We start from the raw sequence: 20,295 nt of genomic DNA on the forward strand, positions 1-20,295 counted from the left end.
CCTCCTGAGTAGCTGGGATTACAGCCGTGTACCACCATGTCCAGCTAATTTTTGTATTTTTAGTGGAGACAGGGTTTCACCATGTTGGCCAGGCTGGTCTCGAACTCCTGACCTCAGGTTATCCACCTGCCTTGGCCTCCCAAAGTGCTAGGATTACAGGCGTGAGTCACCGTGCCCGGCCAGGAGTTAAGCTTTTGGAAAGTCTTTAGAACAGTGCCTGGCATATAGTAGGTGCTCTGTGTTTGATAAATTTATTCAACATTTATTGAGCACCTACTGGATGCCAGATGCGGTTCTTAGCATTAGAGCAGAGAATAGGACAGACAAAAATCCTGGCCCTCGAGAAGATGGATAATAAATGTTGCCCCTCCTCACAGAGGCCTTCCCCATACCCTTGTCTGGCATCCCTGTCACTCTCTAGCCCAGTAGCCTCCAAACCTGTTTTTTTGTTTGTTTTGTTTTAAAGAGACAGAGTCTTGCTGTCACCTGGGCTGGAGTGCAGTGGTCTGATCATAGCTCATTGCAGCCTCAAACTCCTGGGCTCAAGTGATTTTCCCACCTTAGCGTCCCCAAGTAGCTGGGACTACAGGCACACACCACCACACAACTAATGTTTTTATTTTCTGTATAGATGGGGTCTCGTTGTGTTGCCCAGGCTGGTCTCAAACTCCTGGCTTCAATATTTTCTCCCAACCTCAGCCTCCCAAAGTGCTGGGATTGCAGGCATGAGCCATCACACCAGCCCTTCTTTTTTTTTTATTTTTTTATTTTTTTTTTATAAACCCTAATGAAACTCCAGGGCCCGCTTTAAAATTTTTATTTTGCTTTTAATTAACAAAAAGAAGCACAAGAAAGATAGGAAGGCAATGCCTAATTTCCTCTGCTCTCAGGGAAGCAGGGAGAGACACCATTCTGCAAATTCAACTGTAATAATTTGGTCAGCTGTTAAAACAGAAGTTCTTCAGGAACACTTGTTTTATGGGCAGTAAAGTATGTGTTAATATCTGTATCCATTACAGACGTACTCTGTTCTCTGATAACATAAGGCTATCCTTGAAAATGTGCTTTGAACAAAGGAGTCTTATTAAGATTCTACGACTTCAAGACAATCATTGCTGTGTTATCCTGTGAAAACACTCTCCAAGAGACCTGAAATTGGCCGGGCATGGTGGCTCACGCCTGTAATCCCAACACTTTGGGAGATTGAGGCAGGTGGATCACCTGACGTCAGGAGTTCGAGACCAGCCTGGTCAACATGGTGAAACGCTGTCTCTACTAAAAATACAAAAATTAGCCAGGCGTGGTGGCGGATGCCTGTAATCCCAGCTACTTGGGAGGCTGAGGCAGGAGAATCGCTTGAACTCGGGAGGCAGAGGCTCTAGTGAGCTGAGATCGTGCCACTGCACTCCAGCCTGGGCGACAGAGTGAGACTCTGTCCCCCCCCCCAAAAAAAAAAAAAAAAAAAGAAAGAAACCTGAAATTCTGGCTGGCTGCTTTATTTAACCACCTGTTGCCCTCGTAATAATATTAACAATATTTCCTTTGTTTCTAAACTGTATAAATACTCATAGGATTCCCTGTGGAAGAGGACTGTCAGCACTCTATCTTTTCCCACACGTTTAGGCAATAAAATGACTGCAGATTCCTTAAACAAAGAGTGAGAGTCTTGTCTTATTTAATTATTACATCCCTACCTGCTACTATGTATTTGCCTGCTTCTTGTTATTCTCACTCCCTAAATATCAGTTCCACAAGGGCAGGGATTTTTGTCTGGCTTGTTAACTGCTGGGTCTGCAGGGCATTAGATAGGCACCAGGAAACAGTGGATGCTAAATAAACATCTGCTAAATGAATCAATCAATGAAATAAACAAAACTTTAGAGATTCTGATAAAATGCCAGAAGGACAGTCTGAGTTAGAGGTAAAAATGTGGGCATCCCATGGAGGATAAGTAGTATTTCAAGTGTGAAGACCTGGATAAGATGACCTAGAGAGGATGCGTGAGAAGAGAGAAGGGAATCCCAGGGCTTTGCCCTGGGGAACCCCAGCATTTCAAGTTTTAGAGAAGTAGGAGAAGCCAGCCCAGCGGACTGAGCAGGAGGGGCCTGTGGAGGAACAGGAAAAACAGAAGAGGGTTTTTCTCCAGGGCCTGGAACATTCGAGGGTCTGCAGGGCATTAGACCTCTCACACAGTCTCATTTGGTCTGTTATTTTCTCTCTCTTTTTTTTTTAAAACCTATCTACACAGTTCTGTTTTTCTTTTCTTTCTTTTCTTTTCGAGACAGGGTCTGGTTCTGTTACCCAGGCTGGAGTGCAGTGGCGTGATCGCAGACTACAGCCTCAACCTCCTGGGCTCAAACCATCCTCCCACCTCAGCCTCCCGAGTAACTGGGACTACAGGCACACGCCACACCTGGCTAATTTTTTAAATTATTTGGAGAGACAGGGTTTTGCCACATTGCCCAGGCTGGTCTCAAACTCAAAACTCCTGGGCTGAAGCGATCCTCCCACCTCAGTGTCCTCAGTAGCTGGGACTACAGGCATGCACCACTATACCTGGGTAATTTTGTTTTTTGTTTTGGTAGCGGCAGGGTCCTTCTATGTTGCCCAGGTTGGTCTCAAACTCAAAATCCTGGCCTCAAGTAGTCCTCCCACGTCAGCCTCCCATGTAGCTGGGATTACAGGTGCACAACACTACGTTATGCTAATTTTTTAAATTTTTAGTAGCGACGGGGTCTCACCATGTGGCCTAGGCTGGTCTCAAGCTCCTGGCCTCAAGTGATCCTCCCACCTTGGCCTCCCAAAGTGCTGGGATTACAAGCATGAGCCACCGCACCCAGCCCGGATTTACAGCCTCTACTATATTCTCTTAATCACACAGCCTCTCAGACATTCTGTCGCTCATAGTCATTTTCTGTGTCATGGATTCCAGCCTTACTACAGTCTCCTAACAGTTTCACACACACAATCATGTTTAACAGCCTGTCTCATTCAGTCAATATTGCCAATATTTTCTCTCACCAGTCAGTTCCTTACATACACGTGCAGTCACACAATCTCATGAAACGTTTAGCCACTCATTTGGCCTGTTACTTTCTCACATACACAAATAGTCACTGATTTATAGTCACCACTAACTAGTCTCTCATGAAGTTTCCCACACATGCACAAAAATCACCTCTCCTACCCCTTTCTCACTCAAGCCACTTTTTCACACACCCACGATCCCTGATTACAGCCTCTCCCACAAAGACATTCACACGCATACACAATCACACAGTATCTCAGACACTGTCGTCACCTAGTCTCACGTTTCTTCTCAATCAGCTTCCAGTACCCTCAGTCCTTGATTTACAGCCTTTCATAAAGTCTCTTGCAAAGGGTTTTACCCATGGACACACAATCCGTTTCTCAGCCACTGTCTCAGTCATCACTGTCCCTCAGTCAGCTTCTGATATACTCGGTCAGTATTTCACAATCACCACTAGGCCCTCGATAAGTCACCCACAGTCACCCATGCCCTGTCTCAGTCGTGCACACCGTCATTTTCTTCATATGGTCAGCTCATCACGGACACACGTGCACAGCTTTACAAGTTTCTCACACACTGTCACGTGGTCACTTGGCATGTCTCATTTGCTCAGCTCTTTTGTATGGCCCCTGATTTATGGTTTCTTATGAACTGTTTCACAGACCCCCTGGTGCTCTGACATCACTCAGTTGTCAAGTTACTCTCCCACAGTTTCTGACTTCCAGTTACTGCTACTGCCAAGTCTCTCATAAACAGTTCCTTGTCCCTCTCCCTTGCATGCCCAGTGACGTGGTCTCTCACACCATGTCAGTGGCTCCGTCCGGCTCACCGTCATTTTCTCTCCCACTTTCTCACAGTCCCTGAACCTGTGGGATAGACTGTGGTAGTAATGGTAAATCTATTTGCAACTAGTTTCAGGTGTACACACACACACACACACACACACACACACACACACAGCCTGTCACACTCTCCCAGTCACAGCCATTCGTTTTTCTCAGTCTTTGCTGCAGTCTCTCACGCCTGCTTTCGTACACACAATTGCACCTTCTTGTATCTTTGGTCTCGGTCACTGGTTTGGTCTCCCAGCCATTCTCTCCCGTACAATCAAGTTCGCACCCATACAGTCTTACGGCTTTAGCTGACACTACAGCCTCAAGTAAACAGTTTTGCACATCATCTATTTCTCAAACGTTGAGTCGCCTACAGTGAGGTTTGTCACCTACACAATCTTTGCCACAATCCCTGACAACCTCTACTGTAGTTTCATGCCCACGTAGTCTCTCACATGTGGTTTTGGTCACCCAGTCTGTCTTGCTCGCCATCAAACAGTGACAGGGCTGCAGTCCCCGTTCCCTTCTCGTAGACATTATTTTGTGCATACCATCACAGGTTCTTGTACAGTACCTTGACTATTCATCCAGGCTCAGTTATTTTCTGAAACACAGCCACAATTTCCCACATAGACACACCATCAAAAGTCTGTGGTCACAACTTCTGCACACTCTCACACACAATCACAGCTTTCCACGTCTCTGACACACACATGGTTACCGATATGCAGTCCCTACTACTGTTTCTCACACACGCCATCACACCGTTTCTCTCACAATCGACCTCTGCCTCACACCCTCCACACACAGTCATGCGTGTCACGCTCAGCTAGTCCTGACAACATCAGAGAAAAAGTGCCAGCAGCCTCCAGCATCACTTTGAAAAATATATATTTACAGGAACAATTCCCCATTCTCTGGGACTCTTTAGAAAAAAAAAAGGTCCATTTTGGGGAAGTAAAACAAACAGTGGAGACGAGTGTAGCACCGTCCCCCAAATCACCAACCCCCAGGTCCCAAGGCCTGGGCTGGGCCAGCGCTAACAGGTGAGCCCAGGAGTCTTTTGAACCCACTCTCTCTTGCCTAGAATAGAGACAGGACAGGCTTTATGTCCCCCATTCCTCCCTCCCAACTCCAGGGACATTGAAAGGGTCCTTTGTACCCGCCCGCAGGAAATTGGGGGGCTGGGAGGGAGGGAACTGAAAATTCACGTTTGGTATCAAAAATAAACACTTGGAGTGGGGGAGGCAGCAGGAAGATTCCCCCCCAAATCCCTTCCTTCCCACCCACCCCACCAAATATAGGAAGAGATGACTCCCTCTCCCCTATTGAAAAGCCCCATTTAAAAATAGATTATACTATCAAAATGGCAGCGGGGGAGAGACAGGGAGACCTGGAGTACTGGCTGGAGGGGCCCCCCAGACGGGGACCACCCCCCAAAAAAACCCTCCATTGGGAGGAAACAGGCAGGACCCCAGGGAGGTTGGCAGACAAAGGAATGGCTTCTCAGGGGGAAGAACAAAAGGGACATTCCTCCCTGGCCAAAAAGTTGGTTGAAAAGGATAAGCTGTCTGAGAGAAAGGTTGGGGAGGTGGAAATTTCTATTCCAAGGGTGTGATTCTTCCTTGGCCAAGACTCCCAACCCATTAAATGGTACAAATTCTTCCTGGACCCCTGAGTATGGCCAGGAATAATAAAACAAAACAAACTAACTCTTCTACTCACATCCGAAAACGCAGACAGGGCTCCCTCATCTCCCCAAGGGCAGGCTGAGAAATAAAGAAAGAAAGGTCGTTCTCAAGCCAGACCCCGATTGTCTTGTCTTGGGGAAAAAAGTGGGGAGGTGGGGGAGATGTCCTAACCACCCTAAAAGGTTAGGTCAGGCTCCTCCCAGTGGCCTTCAAAAAATAAATAAATAAACCGCCCCTACCATTGAAGTAGGAGACGTGTAAGGGCGGCCACTGGGGGACTGACAGAAAACAGAGAAGTTGTGGAAGCTGTGTGTTTTCTGTGGAGGAGATAATGAGAGTTACTCTTGGGAGTAATTCTTCCCAAGGATCCCCACCCCACCACAATCAGAGCATGAGTCTTTCAGTTGAACTATGTTTCTCCTTGAGATGGCTGGCTGGAGAGAGCATGGATGGAGTGACCCCAGAAGGGGTGGTGGTGGTGGTGGTAGTAGTCATGGCTTCTGGGGCCCTGGGGAGAGCACCACGGGGGTCGAGAGGCCATCCACGCTGATAGAAGGGATGTGCACCTGGGCGCTGCCACTGGATGGAAACTGGGGGCAAAAAGAGGGAGAGGTCACAGATGGGGGCCATTCTTGGGTCTCTCACCCTGTCCAAAACGGGGAAAGAGGATCCTACCTGGAAGGAGAGCTTGGCCGGGCTACGGGGCGCAATGGGACTCAGGGTGCTCCAGAAGTGAATGCTGGGAGGCAGCGAGCTGGGTGTCAGCAGCACCGGGGTCTGTGGGGAGAGGGTGGTCGGAGCTCAAGTGAGTAGAAAGTAGATGTGGGACGCTGGAAGGGACTTGGTCCCGGCCCCACCACAGATTTCCCACTCACACTCCCAGGGTCACTCCCCAAAGTGCACACACCTAGATGGTAACCATGGAGGCCATGCCTATGATCTCTCAAACTCTGCAGACACCCCCCACTCCCCACTCCCGAGAGCCCACCCTCAGTTGCTGAGACCTCATTGGTCAAGACCACCCACAAGACCCTATCCAAATGCTGCTCTCAAACCTCTCAAGTCACCATCCCAACAGCTCAGGGTCAACTTCCAACTCATGTCCCACCCATGAAACCCCATATGCACATCCCAGACCAAAAAGCCCTGCTCAGGTTCCTTAAGCCACACCCCAACCTAGAAACAGTCCCACAGAAAGACCCTCGGTCCCACCCACAAAAGTCCCCAGCCCTGCCCTTCACTAATCAAACTCCATCCCTCCAGCCCAGCATCAGCCCAGTCAATCACACTCAAAGGCTCCACCCTATTCAGGAACAACCACACTCACCCTCCTCTGATTCCTGTCAGTCACCCGCCACATGCCAATCCCATTGGTGCTGGCGCCCACACACCCCACCCCTCCGCAGGCACTCACCAATGTATGCGTAGGAAGCAGGGATGGGGTCAGCGCCGGCCCAGGAGCCTGGAGGCCGGAGCCACTTCCCGATCCTGGGGTCCGTTCGGGTCCCGGCCCACCTAGCAGGCTCGGGCTGAGTGGAAGCTCTAGGTCCCGGGGCTTCCGGCCCTTCTGCGGCTGGGAGATCTCAGGGCTGGAAGCCGCATGGCTGCCCGCCTGCCCTGCGGTGTCCATAACAACCGCGGGCAGCCGGGCTGGCACGCCCTCCTGTGGAGGGACTTCTGGCTCGGCCTTGGTGGTTTCTGGCACAAACCCTCTCTCCCCCGCAACTTCCAACTCTTCCTTGGGCCCTTCTACTTTCACTTCTGGGGGCAAAGCCCGGCCCAAACCCGGCTCCACATTAAGCTCTTCCGATTTCAGGTTTGGGGCCTCGGGCGGGGTCAGGATGACCTGGTAGAGGAGCAGGCACAAAGAGGGTGTGTAAGGATTGTTGGGACCACAGGATTCTCCTGTGGGCCACCCAGTCATTTCCCCGGGAAGGTGGCACTTGGTACTCAGGGCATGACTGCACATCAGAGCAAGTCCTCCAACAGGACATAGGACTTCGTCAAGGAAGTAGGGCTTCCTCTGGGGCAGGTCCTCCTATGGGACAGGGGACTTGGGGTGAGACAACCTGAAGCGGGTAGGAATCTGAGGGATACCATCCTCATTCATTAAAACAGTGGTTCTCAAAAATTTACCTTCCTGTGGACCAGCAATATCTGCCTCATTTGGTAACAAGTTAAAAATGCAAATTATTGGGCCCCTCCCCAGCCCCACAGATTCAGAAACTCTGGGGGTGTGCCTGGCAATCTGTGGTTTAACAAGACCTACAGGTGATTCTGATGAGCACTAGAGTGTGAGAACCAGTGCATTAAACATATTCCAGGCACCTACATGTTCGGCAGCTACTAACTGTAGCACAGTATTCTCCCCTTTCTGTCTCAGGATTTGTGTAGCTCTCTGCCCCACCCCTCCTTCTAAGAGGATGTCTTCCTTCCACCATTATCTCCTTTAACGGGACAGCTATGTCTCTTCTACCAGCCTCCCTCGTCATCCGGGGATTACACATCCTTCCTCTTTACTGCCTCCTCTTACTGAATTTCTATATTCCAGTCCTTACCTGCAGAGGCAAGCCGGCCTCTTCAGCCTCCAGACAGGCCTCCAAGGGGCTTGGACTGGTGCTCCTGCTCCCCGAGGGGGGCGCTGCTGCCCCTGCAGGAGCTGCATTGGGGAGCACCACAGCAGGCCGAGGATGAGGGGGTGGCTGCGGCTGCAGAGACTGGATGGTGAAGGTGGAATAGAGGCCCGAGCGCATGTACTCGTTCCGGCTGCTGCGCGCCAAACCGCCTGGGCCTGCCATTCCCGCACCCTTGGGTGTGCCTGGCTTTCCAGAGACAGTGTCCCCTGGGGCGGCATGTATAGCAGCAGGGGCCACATTTGGCATGGTGGAGGTAACAGACACCTCTGGCTGGGGCGGGCAGTCCTCAGTGGAGCACCCTGCGACCTCAGGGTAGGACACAAACTTGTAGACGAACTTCTGGCCGCTCACCTTGCGGATGATGTTCTAGGAAGGGAGGAGAGGAACAGAGGGCCTTAGAGGAAAGGGGCAGGCTGGAGGCAGGGTGTCAGGGGGGAGGAGGGGGGTGGAGTGGCATTTCTCTTCTACTAGTGGCTTTCTTCCCACTTGCTCCTCTCCGGCTTTCCCGTCCCTCCTCTGTAAGTTTCTCTCTCAGCCCATTTCCTCTCCCATTGGTTTCTACCTCTTTCCTCTCCCCCCAGATTCCCCTTATCTATATTCCTCCCCAGTTCCTCCCCTTTCTCTCTTCTCTCCACAATAATTTTTTCTTTAAGCCCCTTCCCATCCACCCCTTTCCAAGCCTCCCTTTGTCACTCTCCAGGTCCGTCTATCTGATTTTCCCACTCCCTCCACACTGTAGCTCCTCTTCACAATGGGGCCCATGAAGGGCAGTAGGTGTGGGAGCAGGTCTTCTTCCTGGCTCCAAGAACCAGAGGTTCACAGGGCCAGGCCTTGTGGGTGACTGTCAGGACACAGTTTTGGAGACTAGCAAATGCAATAAGACAAGAAAATGAAGTAACTGATATAAATGTTGGAAGAAAGTAAATTAATGTAGATGGATGGGGTGATGAATTATTAATACAGAGGATTATTTGAAGCTAATGATACAGAAGTGGAACAGGGCAAGGTCACTGCAGAGGAGTGGGTGAGGAGGCCTCATTATTAATACCACTGTGGAGGTTGAAGCTAAAATGGTAAGAAAATGAAGTAACTAACAGCAATTAGACAAGAATATTAAAAATACTGGTATAAATATTGGGAGGGGGCCTATATCAAGGCTGGCTTTGCTGGGTCACAGAGCATGTTTGGGGTTTTTCAGGTCTGGTGGGTCTCAGAGATGACCTAGTGTTCCCAGAGGGCAGAGTGAGATAGCTTCATTACTAGTATTGTTCTGGAGGGTTGAGCTCAAGGAATAAAATATGAAAATGGAATAAATGCCATAAACTATGAAGGGTGTGCAGCATATGACCAGGGCAGTTCTGGGAGTGTGGAGGCACTAGGGCATTCTGTGGAAGTCTTAGTGCTTCCACAGTGTCAGATATGTCACAGGGTGGGCCTGTGTTTCTCGGAAGAGGAATAAAAAGGGATATTCATGAATATTGTTTGGGAAATTTCAGTAGAAGGATTAAGAAAATGAAATAACTGGTATAAATATTGGGGGGAGGAGAAACCCAGCAGTGGCCTGGGGGTCTGAGAGGGCAGGATGGGGGAAATTTTAAATTTTAGCTGTAGGAATAAGATAATGAAAACAATTGATATAAATATTGGGGTAGACCAGTGCTGCTCTGGGAATTTAAGAAGACAGTGTGTGGAAGTTGGCATTAAACATGTTGTTTCAGAGGTTTTAGCTTAAGGAATAAGAGAAGAAAATAATTAGTTAAAAATGTTGGGGGTCCCAGAGGACGAAGTAAGCAAAAGTTGGTATAATACTGTCAGGGAGGTTTTGATTCTAGGAATATGAAATATTCTGGAATAAGAGAAGACTATGAAATAACTAGGGAAGCCCAGCACTGGTCCAGGGGTTTCAGAGGACAGAATGAGGACCAGCCATTATTAACCGTGTTTTCAAGATGTTGGCTATAGGAATACGGCAGGAAAATGAAACGTTGTGCATGGCAGGGCAGCATCACTTTGGGGATCTCAGAGTGGGAGTAGAAAGAGTCAGTATTAATAATGCAGTGATGGTTTTCGCCAAAGCAGTAAGACAAGAAAGTAGGTGAGATAGTGTTTAGGGGCCCAATACTGGTCTGAGGGTACCAATGGATGGGTTAAAACCTGATAAATTTTAACATTGCTTTCAAAGTCATAGCTATGGCAATTAAAACAAAATAAAATCTCTGATATAAATGTCAGGGGGGGGTCCCAGCCCTGGGCTGAGAGACTGTACCTTGTCATAGTAGTACCGCAAGGCCCGGCTGAGCTTGTCGTAATTCATGTTGGTCTTGTTCTTGCGTAGCCCCCACAGCCGGGCCACCTCCTCTGCATCCACCAGCTTGAATTCACCACCATCCCGTGAAGTCCAGGAGATGATGTGGCCATTGCCTTGCTCTCTCAGCAGCTGCAGCAGAAACTGCCACAGCGTCACAGATGGGTCCATCGCTGGGGGAGTGCTCACGCCATCCCAGGGGTACCTGGAGAGCAAACAGCTGAGTTGAGAGGCTGTGGACACAGGAGGGGCAGAGGTCAGCGGGAGGAGGATTCCTTTTTTTGTCATCTTTTCTCCATCTCTGTCCTCAAACCCTACCATCATTCCCTAAACCTTCCCAGACTAACTTCTAGCTCCCCAGTCTTGCTTGGGATGCTCCCTGTGATGGGATACAACTCATGGGTATCTTAGGATGGTGTGAATGTATTTTGCATGTGAAACGAATGTGAATCTGTGGGGGTCAGAGGGCAGACTGTGGTAGGCCAAATGATGCCACCCCTGCTCCGCATCCTAATCCTCGGAACCTGTATGTTATTTACACTACATAGCAGAAAGGAACTTTGCAGATGAAATTAAGGTTACAAACCCTAAGACAGGGAGATTATTTCTGGATTATTTGATGAAATTCAATCTAATCATATGAGCTCTGAAAAGCAGATGATGGAGAAAGAAAGGTAGCTCAGAGATGTGATGACAGAAGAGGCAGGGGAGATTCAAAATGTGAGAGGGACTCAACCTGCCATTGTTGGCTTTGAAGATGGAGGAAGGAGGCTCAGAATCAAGGACTGTGGGCAGCCTCTTAAAGCTGGGAATGGCTGTCAGCTGACAGACAGTAAGGAAACAGGGACTTCAGTCCTACAAACTCAAGGAATTGGATTCTGCCAACAACTTGAATGAGCAGGAAATGGATTTTCCCCTAGAGCCTCCAGAAGGAACGCAACCCTGCCAATACCTTGATTCCAGCTGAGACCAGTGTGGGACTTCTGACCTACAGAACTGTAAGATAACAAATGTGTTGTTTTAAGCAGCTAAATTTGTGATTATTTGTTACAGCAAGAATAGAAAACTAGTTCCATCCTCCTCATTTGAATATTATCTGTATCTTCTACCATATAAATGTCAAGTTTTTCAGAAGGTTCTTTTTTTTTTTTGCCAGACCCTTGCAAAGGCTGCTCACTCCACGTGGGGCTTCCTTCTTCCGCCTAGCAGTCTTTCTTATCTTTCAAGTCCCAGCCCAAAGGTCCTTTCCTTTATGAAGCCGTCCTAAAACTGAATGAATGCCTGATCTCTCTGTCCTGTTACTGTCCCTGAATGTTCTCGTTCTTTTTTTTTTTGAGATGGAGTCTCTCTCTGTTGCCCAGGCTGGAGCGCAGTATAGTGGCACAATCTTGACTCACTGCAACCTCTGCCTCCCAGGTTCAAGCGATTCTCATGCCTCAGCCTCCCGCATAGCTGGGATTACAGGTACCCACGACCACGCCCGGCTAATTTTTGTATTTTTAGTAGAGACATGGTTTCACCATATTGGCCAGACTGGTCTTGAACTCCTGACCTCAAGTGATCCACCCACCTCCCACCTTGGCTTCCCAAAGTGCTAGGATTACAGGTGTGAGATACCGTGCTCGGCCCTGAATATTCTCTTTCTTGATGACAGCAATAATTAACATCTATTGAGAGCTTAATACACATCAGGTACTCTTCTAAGCAGAGAGGCAATATGGCCTGCTGGACAACTGCCCAGGCACTAGGGCCAGATTGCCAGTGTTTGAATCCTGGTTCTGCCACTTATTAGCTGTGTGACCCTGGGCATATTCTTTTTCTTTTTTTAAGAAATGGGGTCTCACTATGTTGCCCAGGCTGTTCTTGAACTCCTGGGCTCAAGCAATCCTCTCTCCCTGGCCTCCTAAAGTGCTAGGATTACAGGCATGAGGCACCACGCTTGGCTGATATTCTTTAACCTCTTTGTACCTCAATTTTCTCATGTGTAAAACAGGGATAATGATATGCCCATTAGTAAAATGGGGATAACAATACCTAGTTCACAGAGATATTGTACAGATTAAATATTATATGCCTGAGGTGTATGATAAGCTCTAAATATTAGTTTCTGATTTGTTCATAGTCCCTTATCTGCCATTCCAACATCCAAAATGCTCTAAGGGCAGAAAGCTTCTTTTAACTCTTTTGGCGGCAAAACCTGATTTGAAATGAAACAAGGCCCTTTCTGGTCTTTATTGAATCTCACTTATTGCGAGTGTTCATACATTTTGCTGCAGAAATATGAACACAGCCGATTACAGAGCTTACTAAGGGGTGTTATGTAACATCGTATATGCATCATGTTACCTTTCTGAAATGTGAAGAAATGGAAATTCTGAAACACATCTGGCCCCAGGGGTTTTGGGTAAGGGCATGTACACCTGTACTGTTATTTTTTTTTTAATGGGCATTGACTTATTTATCCCTGATCATGCCTCTGAGAAGTAGGTAGTCTTCCTGTCATTAACTTATAAATGAGGCAGCGGAGGCACAAATGTCTACGTACCTTCCATAGGCCACATGTGGCAGAGCCAGCATTTGGAGCCAGGCAGTCAGGTTCCAGTTGACTAAGCATTTCACCATTAGGCTAAAGGGCCCCTCACACCGACTGTTCCCTCTCAGCATGTCCTTCAAAGAACAGGATCCTCCCTGTCACCCCATTACTGCTTTCTTTCCTGAGAGCAAACTGGAAATAAACATGAGCTTCCTGTTCAATTATACAAGTCACAAAGCCATGAAGTGTCCGATTAGAGAGTCCTGTCACCAGAGACCTCACTGAATTTGTTTTGCAGGCAGGCTTGTTTCAGAAGTCCAAAGAGTTCAGAGTGACTCCTGGTGGCAAAGACAGGCAATTTTACCAGTTCTTCTTTCAGCTGCAACAGAACCTATCAGCTGAGTGAAAGGTGACGGTGGGCTTCCAGCTTCAACAGCACACGGGGCTTTGTATTTTGTTATTTCTCCCACTTGACCCCTCATAAGAGTTCTAGTAATCTGCCTTGCTTTGATATGTTTACTTCTTTCCATCTCCTTCACTTAGCAAGCATTTGGTGAGTGCCTACTGTGGGCCAGGTGCTGCGGATACAGTCGAGAACGCAACAGACAACAATCCCTGCTCCAGAGGAGCTCATATCTTAGCAGGGAAGGCAGATGAGAAAAAAGGCAAACATGTACAAGAGTGCGTCGGATGGTGGTAAGGGTTATGGGAAAAAAATCAAGCAGGGGAGAGCTGTTACTTTTACATGGAGAGTCAGGGGAGAGTAGTCGCCAAGGAGGGGACAACTGGGCAGAGACCAAAAGGAGGTGAAGGAACTGAGCTCGTGAGTATCTGAGAGCAGCAAGCCAGGTGGAAGCGGCAGCCGGTGTGAAGGGCCCAAGGCTGGAGAGTGCCTGGCAGGTGACATGGGGAGAGGAGGCCGACATGGGTTCGGGGGAGAGGAGGGAGGCAGCGGGAGAGGAGAACAGAGTGACGGGGGCCAGACTGAGCCAGGCTTTTTCGGGTGCTGTCAGGATGTTGAGTGAGACAGGAGCCACAAGAGGGTTGTGAACAGAGGGATGACAGGCTGTGACTGAGATTTCAACAGGATCCCCCTGGCGGTTGTGAGAAGAACAGACTGTCGGGGCTGAAGAAGCCACTGCGGTAGATGATGGTGGTAGCAGTGGGGCTGGCGAGAAGTAGCTGGGGTCTGGAGAAAGCCTGAACACAGAATAGGACTTGCTGACAGATAGCATGCCCCGGGGAGGTGAGAGAAGGGTCCAGGGTGAGTCTAGGTTTGTGGCCTAATCACCCACAAAGACAGCATTGTGGTCAGCTGAGGTGGGAGCCTTGCAGGAGAGTAAGTTTTGAGGGGGGTCACACCAGTTTTGGAGATGGTCAGTTTCAGAGGCCTGTCAGACATCTACGGGTATGCTATGAATACATTTTAATAATTTAAAAATGCAAGCCAGGCATACGATCCTTACCGTGGGCTGCACACTCTTTGAATCACTTAACTCATTGAATCCTCAAACCACCGTTAAAGGGTGGGGATTATCATTTCCCCCATTTTCCACATGAGGCAATGGAGGTGCAGAGAAGTAACCTGCCCCAAGTCACACAGCTGGAAGTTGGCAGAGCCGGAATTCAAAACCTAAGTGGTTTGGCTCTAGTGAGCAATCGCCTTACACCACCAGTTCTCCATGAAGAGAAACAGAGAAGGGTAAGATCCTAGAGAGTGACAGGAATGCTGTTTTTACACAGGGTGTACAAGGAGTTCTTCCCCAAGGAAGTGACACCTGGCCTGAAGGAGGGGAGGTAGCAAGCCAGGCTGCCCTCTCTGGGGGAGGGCCTTCAGGCGGAGCGAACGGCGTGTACAAAGGCTCTGAGGCAGCCACCCTGAACTATCTACCGTTCCCGAGACAGTTCCAACCTCTGAGGGTAAGCACGGGCTGCTCTCCCCACAGGGAGAGCTCTTCCCTCACTTCATGGACTCAATTACACAATCATCGCATTCCAGGAAGAATTCATTCTTCCTCTGCGTGATCAAAGGTGCCAAATAACCTGCCTGCCCTTGCAAATCTGTTCTTCTTTCTGAGTCTTCAGCCTTATGTTCCTCTGCCCCTGTTCTGGCTATTCTGGCTCAAGGTTACCCTGAGCAAGTTACTCAGTCTCTCTTTGCTTGTTTCCTCATCTGTAAAATGGGGATATTTTACTCTCAAAGTCAAATATTCTCAAAAGTACACCTACCCTCCAAGGCTTCTGTGAGGATTAACTGTGTCAATTCTGTAAAATACTTCTGTAAAAGACTTGAGGGGTTGACTTTTTTTGTTGTTTTTACAAGTAGCATTGTTAGGAACTTCTTTTTTATACATGTGCCTTTGTATAGTATATTCCAAGCACCACAGTGTTTAACAATGAATATTTACTGAAATAACACTACCCAGGTGCCAGAAAATCAAATCACTCTTAGAAACATCTTTTACGCCTGTGCCTTTAGGAGAGTGCATTATGCACACCACAGTGGTTATTTTTTGGGTTTTTTTTCGGAGACGGGGATCTCACTATGTTGCACAGGCTGGCCTGGAACTCCTGGGCTCAAGTGATCCTCCCACCTCAGCCTCTGTGCCCAGCTATACACCACAGTTTTGTGAACACATTCTTTCAATGCAACAACACAGTCCTTATTCACATATACAACTAGCACTCTTAGAAACAGCTTTTATACCTGTGCCTTCACAGAGCATATTACATACCTCAGTTTTGTGAACATATCCTTTTGAAAAGGAGGAAAACCCTTATTCATATATAAACTGGCATTCTTAGAAATATCTTTGACACATGTATCTTTTTGTACTGCATTCCAGGCACCACCGTGTGGTAAACATCCTTTGGGGGTTGGTATTTGAACAGAAAAGTGCCTCTGATGTGTGGCAGATACTCCACAGATATTAGCTATTAGCTAGTGTGTCCTTCTCCCCCTGCCCCTGCAATCCTATCCTATGTATCACCTGCATTATCTGGCTCCCATCACCTGTGTGACCTCACCTTCTACCCTTCCCCGCACTCTGCTCCAGCCACACTGGCCGCCTTGATGTTCCTTGAACATGGCAGGCACCATCCCACCTCAGGGCCTCTGAACTGGCGCTTCCTTCTGCCTGGTATGCTCTTCCCCTAGACATTAAGGCTCTCTCCGTCTCCACCGTGAGGCCCTAATTCAAGAGTCACCTTCCCTATGCCTAAGATTTCAACCACCCCCAATACTAGATTCCTACCTGCCCTATTTCATTATTTCTTCTCAGCATTTGTTTATTATGCTAATTTACTTATTTATTTTGTTCACATAGTCTGTCTCCCCAGCTTGGTTTTTTTTTTTTTTTTTTTTTTTTTTTGAGACAGAGTCTCGCTCTGTCACCCACGCTGGAGTGCAGTGGTGCAATCTTGGCTCACTGCAACCTCCGCCTCCTGGGTTCAAGCAATTCTCCTGCCTCAGCCTCCCAAGTAACTGGGATTACAGGCGCACGCCGCCACACCCAGCTAATTTTTTTGTATTTTAGTAGAGATGGGGTTTCACCGTGATGCCCAGGCTGGTCTTGAACTCCTGAGCTCAGGCAATCCACCCACCTCAGCCTCCCAAAGTGCTAGGATTACTGGTGTGAGCCACCGTGCCCAGCCTCCCCAACTTTTAATAAATGTCAGCTCCACAAGCACAAATATTTCGCCCTGTTTCATTCCTTGCCATATTCCAGCACCTAGAAGAGTGCCTGGTACTCACAAGGGGCTCAGTAAAGGTTGGTTGCAGGAACAGTCCCAACTAATTAGCTCTCATATCCCTTCTTCTTCCCCATGTGACCCCTACACTGGTGTCTCAAATTATCTTTTTCCCATTTATTCATGGGATAAATTCTTATTGAGCATCTGCTGTTTACCTGGTACATTTTCAGTTGCTGGAGACATAGCAGTGAATGAGCAGACAAAAACTGAGTCCTCATGGGACTCACATTCTAATGAGGAGAGACAGACAACAAACAAGTAACCCACACAGTGTGTCAGACAGTGATAAAGGGCAACGGGACAAAGCAGGGACCTGGCTTGAGCCCTGCTGGGTGTGCAGCTTCAGATGGTCAGGGAGGGGTTGACTTTTTTTGTTTTTACAAGTAGCATTGTTAGGAACTTCTTTTTTATACATGTGCCTTTGTATAGTATATTCTAAGTACCATGGTGTGACAATCAACCTTTAATGAAATAACACTACCCAGGTACAACAAAATCAAATCACTCTTAGAAACATCTTTTACGCCTGCGCCTTTAAGAGAGTGTATTACACACACCACAGTGGTTGTTTTTTGGGTTTTTTTTCAGAAAAAGGGATCTCGCTATATTGCCCAGGCTGGCCTGGAACTCCTGGGCTCAAGCTATCCTCCCACCTCAGCCTCCTGAGTAGCTGGGACTATAAGTGCACACCCCTGTGCCCAGCTACACACCACAGTTTTGTGAACACATTCTTTCAATGCAACAACACAGTCCTTATTCACATATACAACTAGCACTCTTAGAAACAGCTTTTATACCTATGCCTTTACAGAGCATATTACGTACCTCAGTCTTGTGAACACATCCTTTTGAAAAGGAGGAAAACCCTTACTCATATATAAACTGGCATTCTTAGAAACATCTTTCATACATGTATCTTTTTATACTGCATTCCACACACCACAGTGTGGTAAACATCCTTTGGGGGTTGGTATTTGAACAGAGTGCTGAAAGGAACCATGCAGAGATCTGGGGGTGGTGTTCAAGGCACAAAGAACAGCCAATGCAAAGGCCCTGAGGCTGGCCCATGACTGCTATGTTTGAGGAGCTGTGTGGTGGAACCAGTGTGGTTGGAGCACAGTAAGGGGGTGGGAAGGTATAGGCAGTAATGCTAGAAAGGTTACTTGTTTTACCATTAATTCACAGTTAATATTTATTTACACTGGAAGGGATTCTAGTTCTGATCCCCCATTTCACAAATGAAGAAAAAGGCACAGAGAGGAAGTGGTTAAATCACTCATCTAAGGTCACACAGCTGCTGGGATTGGGGGGTGGGTGGGTGCTGAGAGAAGGTGAGGAATGAAGACTGCTCTGCAGGCAGAGGGAACAGCAAGAACAAAAGCTTGGAGGTGAGAACTAATTTGGTTTTTAAGGACTGAGGCCTCACGTGGGGTGGGATGGGATCTAAGAGGGGAGCCTCAAAAATTATCCTGTGTCCTGAGTACTTCCTGGGCCACCTTTGAGTAAGGAATTTAACCTCCCTATGGCCCAACTTCCTCACTACCTATCTCATGGGGTTGTGGTGAGGATTAAAGGAACTCATTCATATGAAACACTCTGCCTGATATACGGCAGGTGCTCAATAAACGCTAGCTCCTATTGGCATTACTATCATCACTGGCGCTAATGTATTCACTTATTGTAGTGAGGTAGAACGTCTTTGTGGTTACGAGTGTGACCAGGCTGACCCACTATTAAGAGGTGGAGGACAGGGAAGGCCGTACAGTGCTCCATCACAAGGAAAAGAGGATCAGCACGTTCTCTTCTGGGAAGGGAAAAAAAAGAGAAGGAAATTGAAAGTACACGGCCGATCTTCCCCCAATTACAAAGCACTGGACTCACGGGAGGGTATGCGGGGGACTGTGCAAGCATACAGGGGTGTGGGGGAGGAAGGCCAATGAACAGATCCACTGCAAAGGGAGGGGTGATGAGGCTCATCGTCTGAGGGGAAGGGGAGCAGAAAACCTTACAGACTCCTGCACCACAGTGAGAGGAGAGAAGAGCCATCACACAGACTGATTCAAAGCAGAGAGGGAAAAGGCTATGGACTGAGCTACTGAAAATAGGGAGATGTAAAGCACTAAACTAACCCACTATTAAAAAGGAGAGAACCCCAAGCGCTAGAGCGACAGTCTACGAAAAAGAGAAGACAGATAGGGCAATGGACTGATAGCTAAAGGGACGTGAATCCAAACATGAAGACTGATCCACTATAAAATGGTGGTGGTGGTGGTGGGGGGGTGGTTTTGAAAAAAGCCATGGACTGATGCATTGGGGGACTGGAGGAGGCAGGAATACAAACTCAGGTAGACTCACTGTTAAAGAGGGATGCGGAGGAGTGCGGCGCCACGGATTGATTCGCTACGATGTACAGGAAGGGTGGAATAAATAAGGCCACGGACGGGTCTCCTGAAAGTTGAGGCTAGGAGAAATCCAAACACTCAGATACACCTACTATTAAGGGGGCTGAACACTGTCACAGGCTAGCTCCCTATAAGTGGGGGTGGGTGGGGGGCGGGTGGGGGTAGGGGTAGGGGGAAAGCCTATGGACGAGTCCACCCTAAGTTGGCGTGGGGAAAAACATAAGCACGCAGACCGATCCATTATACAACGGGAGGGGGAGGTTAGGCCACGGTCAGATCCACTATAAGGGACGAAGGGCTTGAGCAATGCCACACGCAGGTCCACCAGCCGTGGTGGTGGCGGCGGGGAGTCGAACACCAGCAGGCCACCGGCCAAGCCACATCCTCTGCGCGGGGGCGGGAAGGATACGTGGGGTCACGGACTGGGCCCTCCACCCTCCAGGCCCAGAGCTCACCTGTGTGTAGCGTGGCGGTGGCGTTGGCAATGTTGGCAGCTCCGGGGGGCGGGGGCTCCATACGCGGCCCCACCGCCCCCCAGGCCTGGGTTCCGAGGCGGCGGTGGAGGTGGTGGTGGCGGTGGCGGCGGCGGCGGCAGCACCTAGAAGCCGCCCCTGCGTTTCCCTACAGCTCACGTGGGCCCGAGGAGGAGGAGCCCAATGTCCCGCCGCTCGCTGATTGGCCAAAGCGCTATTAATCGGCCGCAAGGCCTCGAGGGGTTGGGGGACGGGCCCTTCCCTACAGAGCTGTGCCGTGATTGGCGTAAGGGGAAATGATGGAACGCTCACGGCCCCTGGAGTCCCGAGGAGGCGCGTTCGGCCTTCACGGTGCTCCACGCCGATTGGCTCAAGGACTGACGGACTGTGAGCAACTGAAGAGGCTCGGGGCCTGTGTCGGGGGGGCGGGGGTCTGCCTCACACTGATTGGCTTACATGGGATTGATGGAAGACAGCCCCCAAGGACGGGGGTGGGTGGCCCTGTTTTTCTCTGATTGGCGGACGAGGGACTTCTAGACCCCTGCCAAAACACCAAGGGGGCGGTGTCGCACGCCATGCTGCTCAGCGGAAGCAGGACTTGTATAGAAATGGGCGTAGCAGCCGGCGGGAGTGGGTCG

At 48.9% G+C, this 20,295-nt stretch overlaps 1 protein-coding gene across 3 annotated transcripts; it reads right to left on the minus strand.

The window, feature by feature from the left end:
* Positions 1 to 4,738: 4,738 nt before the first annotated feature.
* Positions 4,739 to 20,044, minus strand: ELK1 (ETS transcription factor ELK1). Of its 3 annotated transcripts, XM_016943664.4 has the most exons (7): positions 19,640 to 20,029; positions 19,138 to 19,243; positions 10,458 to 10,701; positions 8,114 to 8,557; positions 6,970 to 7,401; positions 6,231 to 6,332; positions 4,739 to 6,145 (listed from the first exon to the last, which is right to left on the minus strand). In XM_016943664.4, exons 3-7 carry the CDS (start codon positions 10,665 to 10,667, stop codon positions 6,047 to 6,049), a joined length of 1,287 nt encoding a protein of 428 aa, XP_016799153.1. In that variant the 5' UTR covers positions 10,668 to 10,701; positions 19,138 to 19,243; positions 19,640 to 20,029; the 3' UTR covers positions 4,739 to 6,046. The 3 variants fall into 3 exon arrangements, with proteins under 3 accessions (XP_016799153.1, XP_016799154.1, XP_063660692.1); XM_016943665.4 differs by lacking the exon at positions 19,138 to 19,243 and having other exon boundaries at positions 19,640 to 20,044; XM_063804622.1 differs by lacking the exons at positions 19,138 to 19,243; positions 19,640 to 20,029 and adding an exon at positions 13,042 to 14,346.
* Between the last annotated feature and the right edge of the window lie 251 nt (positions 20,045 to 20,295).

This window comes from Pan troglodytes, chromosome X (assembly GCF_028858775.2).
Source record: "Pan troglodytes isolate AG18354 chromosome X, NHGRI_mPanTro3-v2.0_pri, whole genome shotgun sequence".
Classification (NCBI taxonomy): domain Eukaryota; kingdom Metazoa; phylum Chordata; class Mammalia; order Primates; family Hominidae; genus Pan; species Pan troglodytes.